This window comes from Trematomus bernacchii, unplaced genomic scaffold (assembly GCF_902827165.1).
Source record: "Trematomus bernacchii unplaced genomic scaffold, fTreBer1.1, whole genome shotgun sequence".
Lineage (NCBI taxonomy): Eukaryota > Metazoa > Chordata > Actinopteri > Perciformes > Nototheniidae > Trematomus > Trematomus bernacchii.
In genome coordinates, this window is record NW_022987828.1 from 14,638,417 (window position 1) to 14,651,518 (window position 13,102).

Consider the following 13,102-nt stretch of genomic DNA (forward strand, 5'->3'; position numbering starts at 1 on the left):
GCAAAGATGTCCGCGCTCATTTGAAAACCTGCGGTAGCCAAATCCAGAGTTTGGCACCTGATTCATGTTTTTTTTATGTTGACACCGTTCACGACGTTGTGCTGACGCAAGACTCACACACAGGAAACATAAAGGACTCCACGACAAGAGCCAGACTATTCCGTACTATCAGGTAAAGCAGCTAAAACTCTATGCTAGCTGAAGCTAACGTTAGCTAGCGTGCTAATAGAGAAAAACAATGGCACTCTATGGGGGTTTAGCATTAGCATGCTAATGCCGGAGAGTACTTTGGAGCTAGCTTCTTACTCAAAGCTGTCAACACGTTTTTTGACATAACGTACTGCAAGTGGGCTGTCAAGTACTGTTTTTTATTTTGTTGTTTATATTGGTTTAAGAACCTACAGCAAGCTACTACAATGTAGCGCCTTTCAAAATCAATAGAACAGGAGAAATCATATTGAAAGTTGTTATTAAGCATTTGTAAGTCTTTTTGTACCGTGTCTACTTAAAATATAATTAAATGTATTGACTCACTTTACATAAAGCTTACTGTTTCATCTTAGTTTATATACTGATATGGCAATGAAGAAAATAAATAAATAAATAAATAAAGCCACAGCTAACGTAATTAAACAACACAAAAAGCCAATAGTTGAATCTGCCCATCATGATAAAGTTAACATGATGAATATATTAATTCTTAGTTATTCATTCTTAAATAAAGTAAAATGCATTTGTTTATACTGACTGGAAACACCATAACCACCTCAAGTACAATCAGAAACATTGGTACCATAACAGATAACTGCTGTCTAAGTTTGCCTTTTGCCTTTTTATTTTCTGAATTCATAGCTATTTTTGTTCGGACATGTTTTGTTTTATTTTACTTTCAAATTATCTGATTTTCTACCTAAATGAAAATCAAGCTGTCACTCACTCATATCATTTACTCTGTCTATTAAACCTTTTGAAGAATAGCATTATAATAAGTCAGTACAGTTTTGCCACTTTTAATACTTTTTATAACACTGGCTATAGGTATGACTTTGAAAAAGAAGGACTCCATATTTGCTCTCAACTCTCTTGGTGCTTATTTGTAAAACATTTTCCTTTTACCTTTCCATCCATTCTTTCCAGAAATAATGCTGATATCTGGAACTCATGTCGGAAGTCGTGTATGAAGAGACAGCCACGATGATCGCAGCAGGGGAATTGCAGTCGTTTGTCCCGTTCGGCCGCGAGCACTGCAGGAACCATCCAAACGCCTTCAACCTGCAGCTCAGAGAGCTCCAGCCTGCCTCCGAGCTCTGGTCGTCAGATGGCGCCGCCGGCCTGGTCGGGTCGCTGCAGGAAGTCAGTCTGCAGGAGAGAGAGAGGGTGAGATTGCATGGAATTGTTCTTTACATATAAATGTATATATTTGTTAGAAAAATATCACTCGTCACCGGATTGAGCTTCAATAACAGGATACATGTATTTATTAATCCTCTCAAGAATGGAAGTAGTCATCACATACAGAGCATTTGGTACAACTAGTTCCAGTGTCCTTCAGATGCTGATATACAAGAGAGGGAGTTACACAGTCACAAGATGCAGGAATACCGGTTCAAAGTATAATGTTTAGTTTAGATTAGCTAAGACCCACGTCAGAAATGATTAGCTTGTCATATGTCTCTCTCCATAGAGGCTGAATCATCATGTTAATAACATAGCTATCATATGCCTAAAACAGTCCTGATGCTCTTCTAGGTAATCATACATCCTGTTACGTACACAGCTACGTAGGGCCTTTGTTATCATGTGCTACTCTGATATTGGAAGAGTACATTCAGTATTCTCCTGACAATATTATATATAACTTTATTTGTTTTTGATTCCATCCTTGTCATGTAGATGTAATAAATATATTTTATTGGCAGGAATGCTGGCAGCTTAGGAAGGGCTGCAAGGGAATCGGGGAGGAAGATGTGGAGTTTGAAGAGGAGCTCTACACAGCAGGAACTGTGGTCGTCTGGAGCCAGGGCAGCCGGACACAAGCCTCCAACGTCTATAAGGCCTTCACTGTCGACAGCCCGGTGCAGCAGGTTGGTTACTGAAAGCTGGTTTTAGATAGTATTCATAGCGATACCTTTCATCTTACTTATAAATAGATCCTAGAGACTGTTTATTTCTGTCGGGAAAGTTGTCCTTTTGTCCAATTCCATTAACAGTTTTTGTGACTCACTGGAAAATGTTGATGGCAAATAAGATGTTAAGATAAGATAAGATTTTGATCAAAATACAATGAGAAGTAAAAGTGTGTGAATGAGATTGAAAGAATTGTGGCTTTTTGTATACATGCATATATATATATGTTAGCAAAATATTGAAACTCATTTTTATTCTCTCTACAGGCCTTATGGTGTACATTTGCTGTTCCTCACAACAAGAAAGATGGTAATTAATCATTCAAAACCTTTTGTTGTTCAAAAGAGAATAGTTGTTTTAATGTATCTGTTCAATTCAATCGCAGTTCATTTGACTTTAATAAATAAGATTCACAATCCTGATGTTGTTTTGCAGAAGAGGAAGTGGAGCAGACAGTCTGTATCGTCCAGAGTAGCTGTGTCAACGTGCACACCATAACTGGGAAGGATTTCATCTCACCACTACCTTTCCAGGTGAGGTGTGTGTGTGTGTGTGTGTCCACTTGCAAATATGTTCTGATAATTCAACGTGTGAGTGTGCGCATGTGTGTTTAATGGTTATGTCTCTGTGAGTATGAGTTTGTTCCGGTCTCAATAGTCTGTTGCACAGCAACAAGATATCATTTGATTCATGGATGTATTTTTACCAGTTAGTTGCAGAAATAGTGTTTGTGGCCTGCTCGGAGGAAATCATGTTTCCTTCGTTTTTTCTTTTTGTATTATTTTTTTCTGTACGTAAAAATAAAGCTTAATGTTGTCTTTTTTACTTACAAACATTACAATTGTTTGCACACATTTCTTCCCTGACTATCCCCTCCTTTCTCCTCCAGGTGTCAAATGTCTGGGCGACAAAGTTTGGACTTTTGTTAGAACGAAAAAACTCAGCGACAGACTCACAACTCCCCGGGTACACACCATACACTCTGACACACACAGACACACATCCAAGTGTCACACTGACAAATCTCAAAAACCTGAACAGATTTGTTTACATTAAAGACATTCTCCTTGGTTTGAAGGGTAACAGAATAACTGAGCCCTTTTTCTCTCTCTACAGGGAATCTCTCCCCACAGTCTTCAGCATGCTGCATCCTCTCGACGAGATTGCACCAATAGTGTGTAAACCTACAGGTATGACAAAAACACACATTCCTCTCCCGCTCTCGCTCTCTCTTTCTCTTTCTCTTAATCTGTTTCGCATATAATCACTATCAGGTCTGCACATTGTCCGGAGTTTCCCTTTCATGCATGAAGCTCTTCCATGTCTGTGTCTCATCAAGTGGAAATACGTTTTGGTTTTCAGGTCTGTTTGAAAGCTCCCGTGTGCAGTATGCATCGGATGCCACCATGAAGATAGTGTTCAGCTGCTGCCAGCCCTCTATAGTTGTCTCCTATGACACTGTACAGGGAATACACTCTGTCTGGGCCCTGCGCAAAGTCACACAGGATGTGAGTGATCACACAGACACACCTGCAAAATCACACAGTGAGTCTACCTGTGTCTAACCTTGAGCCTCTCACCTCCATCAGGAGCGATTTTCAGTCCTGCGGTGTACAGCAGATCCAGTTGGCACTCCTTTGGGTCTGATGGCATCGGGCTTACTGACCTCTCACCTCCGTATCTCACGCTTGGACTCCCCCGTAGGCAGTGGGGCGACCGGGCTCGGCCCAGGAACAGCAACAAGGTATACGCTTTAATATGTGAGACGTCTGGCCTTGTTATGTCTACAATTTATATTTAACTTTCATGTTAGGAATGTTTCACAGAGACAAGATCTGTTTTTAAAAACAAAACATGGCAAAGTTAGCAGTCAACGTCAATCAACGGTTTAATTCAAATGCACACAGGGACGTACAAACATGAAGAATAAGCACAACAACCAAGACCATCTCTGATTCCATCCTTCATTTTCCTGCTCTTAGTTGTGCCATTGGTACCAGCTCTCCTCTCCACTACAGCGCTCTGCACAGCCACCAGAGCAGAATCATGACGACTTCACCAGGGATACACTCCCGGGTTCACTCCCCGAGTATATCCAACATGGCTGCCCTCAGGTGAGTTGGACTTTGGGGAAGCTCGTAACAAGACTTAAGGGCCTGATTCAAAAATTGCCTTAAGAACATTGAATGTAAAAGCTAAACAAGCCTTATTAGCACAACTGTTAGGAGATCAAAATGTGTAAGTCAGTATGGACATAGGAATATTGTTTTGAAATGCCATTATATGCATCAGACAAATCTTAAAAGGATGCATTTTTTTCTTTAATAATCGACTCTATTGCCGACTATACAAATTTCCTTCAACGCCTTCTGCAATAGGCAGAATCTTGTGCATGTCCTGATTGTATATAACAGGATACAGGAAAACATATGCTCCTCAACACCACTAGTTGTCAAGATAATGTCCTTTTTCTCCTCCTCCATCCTTTCATGGCAGCCGGGCCCATCCTCCAGGCATGGCGACTCCATCCTTTTCTGGTGCGGCTCGTTTCAACACGTCCTTCCACAGCCCGTCCCCCAGGGGGCACCACGGCCTGCTGACCTCTGCCAACAGCACGGTCAACGAGACGCTGCTGGTGCCGGAGATGGAGCCCATCGTGCCCGACCTGTGCATCGAGCAGCTGTGGAGCGAGACCGTCACAGCTGGGTGTTACAGGTGATGACCAGGACCGAACCCTCATAGAAACTGATGACATGTCTGTGCAGACACATGTTCAATTGAATGACAATTATGAAGAGTTTTATGATAATGTAATCTCAAAATGTTCTTCTAAGTGATGGCTTTTATTCATGCAAGTTAAGGACCAGGCTACTTAGCTTTTTCAGCTTTTCTTAGTTATTTTAGCAACACAAATTTGAGGTATATATGTTTATTATACATAGCTTTTAGGACTTACAAGTTAACACCAGATTTTTTTTACCATCTATCATATATGGCATCCTCATCAGAAAAACAGAGATGTGTTCCCTTGTTGTTCTTCGTCAGATACATCATTTTCTTGAAGAAAGGATTATAATGGATTTCTTCTTACAGTAATTTCAGTTCAGCTTTAATTGGGTACTCCTTATATTCTTGATTTGGTAGCACCCAGGTTAAAGGTAGGGTAGGTAAGTTTGAGAAACCGGCTTGAGATCGCTAGAATTTGAAAATACACAACCGGAGAAAATCTGCCACTTCCTTACAGAGCCCCTCCTCCAACACACACGAACGCGCACATGACCAATGAGGGCACGAGATAAGTTTGTGCCCCGATGGAAGGCTGACAGGCAGGTAGGCCATCCAGTTATTTTAGCCGGGCCGGCTAAAATGATTGGTTGTACTTTTTACAGTACTACGGCTTCCACAGATGACATTTTTTTTATGGATTTTTTGTCAAAGCACTTAAGATATTCATTGCTATCGGGATGTTAAGAGCATTCCATGGAATATAACAAAAAGTGTATCTCGAGCCGGTTTCTCAAACTTACCTACCCTACCTTTAAGTGAATTATTTAAACACAATTAACCCTTTTTCCCGCTCTAAATAAGATTTTTGTTGACCTATAAATGACAGTGAAAAAAAGAGCATCATATCTTGAAGAGTCCTTTAGCATTTTTACCATCGAAGTTGTTCAGATAGAAATTCTTAATCACTTATCAGCTGGGAGCTCCTCACAGCGGGGATATATTTATTTGATATTGTTTGTTTAACTCTTGTTTTTGTAGCTGATCTTGTTTCACACATATCTTCTAATGTTTGTGTTTGCAGGGAGATGAGCAGCCAGGCATCTAAAGTATTTCTGACCTCTGACCTCTGTGAGAACCACTACCTCTGTTTCCTGGTGGAGTCTCACCAGCAGCTCAGGTACTAAACACACACACACACACACACACACACACACACACACACACACACTCACACTCACACTCACACTCACACTCACACTCACACTCACACTCACACTCACACTCACGGCCCGTCCACACAGCGGCGTGTGTTGAAAGCTTCACCATTCACTTGAATGGGGTGATGTCACTTTTCGCCGAACTGCATTGTGGGAAGCGAAGCGGAGCTTTGCTGGCGTGGCTCGCTGCAAAAGTTGAGAAATGTTCAACTTTTGAAGCTTCGGTGGAAGCGACAGCCAATCAAATCCCGTTTATGCAAATCTGCCAGTACAAGCGCTAGCCAATCGAACCGCGTGTATGCTGGGAGAGACACACCGCAGGTCATTTCCTCATATTCCAAAAAATTGAGCAAGCTTCAACGCACGCCGCTGTGTGGACGGGCCGTTACACTCACACTCACACTCACTCACACACACAAAGAAAAGTCTCAAAGGATCTCAATCTTAGGCCCTGAAGGGAACTATGACAGTAAAAGTAATAAATATCGATCTCTTATGTAGAACGTCAGGCAAATAAATATAAATCTATTGGATATCCTGAATGCCATCTCTCCACATTATTCTCTTCTTCATTCTTTCCACAGATGTGTGAAGTTTTTTGAAAGCAACAATTCGTCTCAGCTGATCTTCACATCTGTCACGACGATCCCTGCCAAAGACGCAGAGCCTCTGCAGGTACAGTACAATATCTGAGCGTCACAATATTTACAGAGAGTAGGAAAATGTAAGTGGCAATACTTTCTCAAAGCAATACCCATACAAAAACCGGTCAATTCAGTAAGTAAGTATTTTTTTCCCAAATAAATAATACAAAACCCAGTAAAGACAGATATAGATGGAAAGTATGTGATTGTACCCATTGTGTACACTCTATTAGGTACTCATGTATAATCAAATGCAGTCCAGTTCAACTATTCCGCTGTAATATTCAGTATTAGGCTGTCTTCATCATCGCGGTATAAATTAAATTAGTGTAAGCATTCAATTGGATTGGAGAGACATAAAACATAGCTCGTAATGTAGTCCATTGCAACACTTTAAAGGTCACCTATCATGCTATTTTTAGGCATAGGTCTCAGATATATACAAATATATAAAAAACATGTCTATGAAGTGTTTTGCTCAAAATACCAAACAGATCACCCATTCTAGCCATGCCTCATATCCCTCTATTTCACTTCCTGTTTCAAAAGTGCTGATTTGGGGTATAAAGCTTTTTTTTTTTTTTTAAAAGGAGGGGGCTGAGCTCATGCGGGACCCGGCAGCTACTGTCTAAACTAAATACTGCGGTGATGAAACGCCATATCATGGATTATCAAGGATTATTTCTGAAACAGTATGGAGCTCAAAGGCTTTCAATGAATAGCATAATTAAACCAGAAATCAATACAACCGGTGTTAATGACGACACTTGATACATTTATCAATAAAGTTGTGAGCTGCGTAAAAACAGAGACATCTTAGTTTTACATTTTGTGATTGAAAATAATTTTTTTTAATCGTTTATTTGGCAGGGACAATGCACAGTAATGAACACTTAAAACATTAAAATGTGTCAAGCGTAACAGTGCCAGATTTAGCTTTGAGCTAGTTTCTAGTTTTGGACTTACATTTTTAACATTTTCATTAATTTGAGCAGTTTTAGTTTATCTGGAAATTATTTGTAGCACATTAGTTTTATTTAAAGTTAATTAGATAATTACTTCTGAGGTAGTATTGTGCTGCAAATACAGTATTGATCATAAACTGGAAAGAATACAAAACATGAATACTAGGTCTCATTATGTGTCTAAATTAAGACGTGCAACAGGCAAACGATAATTCTGAGAAGATTAACTCTCTAATCTCCTGAATAACTAATCAAGTATTTTATAAGCTACTGTAACAATGTGAAGGGCAGCATTAAAAACACAACAGTGAGTGAGTGAGTGCACTCTCAGTTGAGAAAAAGCTAAACATTTGTTATGAATATGGTGGTATGTGTTGACTTACTTACATTTTCTATTATTGGTTGATCATATTACTGATTAAGTAATATGATATAAGTGTTTCTTTAAAAGTGAATGTAAAAGGTTGATTGATTCTAGCTTCTCTGTGTGATTATTTACTGATTACTCTTTAAGGAAAGTCAACTTAAAGGGGACCTATCGTGCAAAATGCACTTTTTGATGTCTTTTATACATAAATATGTGTCCCCTGTGTCGGGGAACTCACGCAGCGTCAGAAAATAAAACCCTCTCTTTTCCTCCGTACCCAAATCTCTAAAAACGGGGCTACAACGGAGCTGATCCAGATTTCAATCAATCAATCAATCAATCAATCAATCAATCAATCAATGTTTATTTATATAGCCCAATATCACAAATGTTACATTTCTCTCAGTGGACTTCACAGTTTGTACAGAATATAAGTATGACAATACGGATTTGCGTCCGATATGACGTAATGGACGTAATACATTAGCATCGCTAACACTCAGAGCTAACCTGTACTGGAGAGCATGTGTGTGAAGAAGCAGCAAATAAAAAGGAACTCACCTTGTGGTATAACCGGCAAGAGAGAAAGCCTTTGAGCTCCATACTGTTTCAGAAATAATCCTTGATAATCCATGATATGGCGTTTCATCACGGCAGTATTTAGTTTAGACAGTAGCTGCCGGGTCCCGCATGAGCTCAGCCCCCTCCTTTTTTATTTTTAAAGCTTTATACCCCAAATCAGCACTTTTGAAACAGAAAGTGAAATAGAGGGATATGAGGCATGGCTAGAATGGGTGATCTGTTTGGTATTTTGAGCAAAACACTTCATCATGTTTTTTATATATTTTTATATATCTGAGACCTACCGTATGCTATTGCCTAAAAATAGCATGATAGGTGCACTTTAAATATCTTTAGGTATTGAACATCTGGACAGACAAAACAAGCATTTAAATATCTTAACTTTGTCTTTGAGTAGCCTAAGTGACTTAAATGAACATTTTTGACACAAAAAATCTTTTCTCCTCAGAATATCGATGCCATGCTGGTGCTGGAGGCCTGTGGCAGTCTGGTTCTCTACACAGGAATCACCAGGGTGAGAAATATCAAAACACAGACACGACATCATGTTTAAAAGGAAAAAAAAACTATCTTTTTAATATGGCTTTTAATTTGGGTTAACTTTCAATTCTCACTAGTTTCAATGTCCATGTTTTACTGTTTTTCTTTTCTGTTTTTCTTTTATTTTACATTTTTTATTTTATTTTAACTTATTTTTATTTCTTGTCAGCTTTAATTCAAGGGAATTTTATTAGGATCGCTGTGGATGTTTTATCTTGTTCTGTATTTATTTTAATATTGTTGTTATGTTTTCTGTAAAGCACTTTGGGCTGCTTTGTGCATGAAAGGTGCTATACTTTGATCCATGTATTTTTTCTTTTAATGTTTATTTGATTATCTTTGCTTTTTAATGACTGTTTTTAAATGCCATTTTCTTAATGTCTTTCATTTTTGTAAAGCACTTTGAATTGCCTTGTGTTGAAATGTGCTATATAAATAAACTTGCCTTGCCTTGCCTATACAAATAAAGTGTATTATTATTATTAATAACAGTTAAATACACAGCAGGTTTAACTAGGGCTGCTCGATTATGGCAAAAATCATAATCTCGATTATTTGGGTCAATAATTGATATCACGATTATTAAAAATGATTATCCATTTACTTTGAAAACATCAATTTATTGGACAATTCTTTTTTAACAGTATGTTTTTAACATGTGATTACCAAGTATAATTCAACTGAAAAACCAATAAAACATTTTTTTAATAAAAAAAAGAAATTAATAATAATAATAATAAAAAAATAATCGTTTTATTTCGATTACGTTGTTTTCGTAATCGTTGCAAGCCATAATCGTAATTGCGATTAAAATACGATTAATTGAGCAGCCCTAGGTTTAACATACTTTAGATACAAAATTAAAGGACATTTCTGCTTATTGAAGTGAATGAATGTGTATTAAATATATGACCTTCCTGTGTTGCTGTCCTTTAGGTCAGTAAGGTGTTCGTCCCCGGCCTCCTGTCGCCCACCTTCAGCCTGACCAACCACGTGTCTCACTTCAGCTCAGCGATGGAGAACGTTAGCACGCCGACTAACGCTGGTAGCAGGCACCTCCAAAGACTGGATGAGGTACTATGTCTTGTAAACAAAATGATCTTTAAACTATCTGTTTATTCATTTTTAATTTTTTTAAACAACATAGTTACAAGACACACGCCGTACCTTACACAAACTTACATAAAACATTTGAAAAACAGAGGCAAAGACAAGACAGGACATCATTTCAAAACAAATACAATTGTACTTTACTTGTCCTATCAACCAGATGGCTCTCATGGATTCCCATTGTTATTCCTTAGCGTGTTTGACACATTAACATTCCCTAACAGTTGAGTAAACGGGCCCCAAACCCTATCAAAGTTTCATTTTTCCTTTTCAAAATATACGTTATCTTTTCAATAGAACAGCAATTACTCATTTCAAGTGATCTTTAAGTCTTGATAGCTTAAATGATTTGATTCTTTTTGTAATATTTCAGTTTTATAGGTAACATACTTAATTGCAATTCAATCTTGTACCTTCTCATAAACAATTTCCACAGAGCAAGGCAATCTGTCACAGTCATCATGGTGGCCTGATTTGGTTTCCTGTTATATAATTATTCAATTTTTCTGCTTGAAATATTCAAAGATAATATCAAAACAAATTATACCGTACAAACTGTATTGCTACACCAATGTCCTTTTTGTTTATGATCTATTCCTTCTGTTATTTCCTTCTGTTTCCCTTTTTCTCTCTACTTCTTCTTCACCTGTTCATTTGTTTTCAGGGCATCATGCCGTCACCAGTGTCTGAGCTGAGGGGTCCAAACATTAAACACCACGAAGGTTCATTTTTGGATGATTACAATTTCCAACATACCACGCCCTACATCCATGCGCTGCGGGACCCCGTCTGCAACCGGGTCACTTTGGTGAGTTTGTGTATATAATTCATTTGGACACCATTATAGTGTTCAAGATCACATTTTCCCTTAACCCTTATGCAGAGTTGGGTGTAATAATATTACTTTTGTCTGTAACGGAGTAATGTAACGCGTTACTTTTATAATTCAGTAATCACACTACAGTTACTAACATTGCCCGACACGCGTTACTTCGTTAATTCGTTACTTTTATAAAATCAGTAATCACACTACAGTTAGCCTACTAGCATAAAGAATGACTAGATTCTCCCTTTGACAGACAAGAGGGATTTCCGCCGCAGGTTTATATTTACGTAACATTTGCGCTACTTGCGCGTCCACATACAGTGCATAAACATGACTGAGTCAACAGCGATAACTTTTGAGGGGTGGAGGTATGCCCATTATTTTGAGTTCGTCCGAAGAAAGGACAGGAATGTGACGGTGAGGTGCAAACTGTAATAATATGTAATATATTACTTTTTAAGTAATTCTTTTTTTTTAGTAACGACCCCATCTCTGCCCTTATGTTGTGTTCGGGTCTCCCGTGACCCGTTTCAAGTTAAAATTATATAATAACTATGCTCTAGTTTTTTTTATGGAACAAGGCTTCATGATATCCTCCACAACAGCTATATTATAAACACTACAAAACTGATTTTGACTATTTTAGCCAAGTCTGAAGGTCTTGTTTGTACGGTTATGAATGCATAATAAGTTAGTTATGATGTAGTTAAAACAATATTGGATGATAGTCATTATTTTGTGTGTTTTGGACTGAGATAAATCATGGGTCAAAATTGTCCCGCGAAGACCATAAACGGCAACAGCTTTTGAACAAAACACAAGGGTTAACAGAGGGACTAAAAAAATGACTTTAAACACCATGAACGCTACCTTTTAATAGAGTGGTAATCTACAACAACTCAAACTAAAGAAAATATTTTAAACATCATGAACCCTACCTTAAGTACACATACATGTAGACAAATGGACTCCTGCTGGGCTGTGATTATTTTTGTTTGTGTCTTACAATTTCTTTATGACACAATATAGGGCTTGCTTTTAATGAACCATTTTTAAAGGGTTTAAATGGCTGCATTTAAACCCTCACTGTTCCTGAAGGCTGGGAGTTTCCAACTTACAAGGTTGAATGAATTAATAACTTTAATGTATTTTGTGTTTTATCTTAATGTGTGAATATGTGTAAATGTGTATATATAGAGGTTATTTAAGCAATAGCTTACGACAGGCCGTGGTATATGGTCATTATATCACAGTTAAGGGGCGTGGTTCGGCCCGACGCGAAGCGAAGTTAACCTTAAATGTTTCCATCTTAAGCTTTGTTAGTTAGTTAGTTTCGTAACGGACTAAGAACCAATCAGATTGCTTGATTTGACTTGTCCGTTTTATAAACATATTTATACATATTTGTATATTTGTATTATTGTATTTTGTATTCAGGATTGTTGGAAACGTTATTTCGGTCTTTCTGTCTGTACAAACACACAGACATTTTTTGATTAAAGTTGACTTTGACTTTGACTAATGTAGTTTGACTCTGAGAAGCTGGTGTTTTGGTACATACTGCAGAAAATATAAAAATAGACATACTCTATAGCTATGGTTCATTCAAAATGGTAACTTCTGTCACTGTAAGTTGTATATACAAGTTGGTTGTATACAAATAGTTGCTTTCAAGCTCACTCAAAGAAAACAACCATGGGACAGTTTTCCTCAAGGCTTTATTTCCTTTCAGTCTTTCGTGTGAGGTTCAGGTCAATTGGTATTTGTGAATGAGAGTTGTTGATGTGTGTGTGTTCCTGCCTCCTGGCTCAGTCCTGTCAGACTTGGTATAGACAGCCTGTTTAGCCCACAGACTTTACAGAATACAACAACAACAACAACAACGCTGTCTCTCTCACACTCACTTCAAAACAAACCACCCTGTGCAGAACAGCCTTTGCATGCTGCTGCGTTTTTGACATATTGTTTCGGTTCATTGATTTCCTCCTTTGACCTCT

General features: G+C 38.1%; 1 protein-coding gene across 1 annotated transcript in view; it reads left to right on the forward strand.

The window, feature by feature from the left end:
• anapc1 (anaphase promoting complex subunit 1) overlaps window positions 1-13,102 on the forward strand; it is a 61,985-nt gene continuing 48,883 nt past the window's right edge. The window contains 16 exon segments of the mRNA XM_034152412.1: window positions 1-172; window positions 1,138-1,377; window positions 1,920-2,084; window positions 2,394-2,436; window positions 2,563-2,660; window positions 3,017-3,093; window positions 3,244-3,317; window positions 3,490-3,635; window positions 3,717-3,871; window positions 4,110-4,241; window positions 4,624-4,842; window positions 5,936-6,031; window positions 6,656-6,746; window positions 9,078-9,143; window positions 10,106-10,243; window positions 10,944-11,087. Coding sequence (XP_034008303.1) covers window positions 1,162-1,377; window positions 1,920-2,084; window positions 2,394-2,436; window positions 2,563-2,660; window positions 3,017-3,093; window positions 3,244-3,317; window positions 3,490-3,635; window positions 3,717-3,871; window positions 4,110-4,241; window positions 4,624-4,842; window positions 5,936-6,031; window positions 6,656-6,746; window positions 9,078-9,143; window positions 10,106-10,243; window positions 10,944-11,087 — 1,860 coding nt within the window. The 5' untranslated portion in view covers window positions 1-172; window positions 1,138-1,161.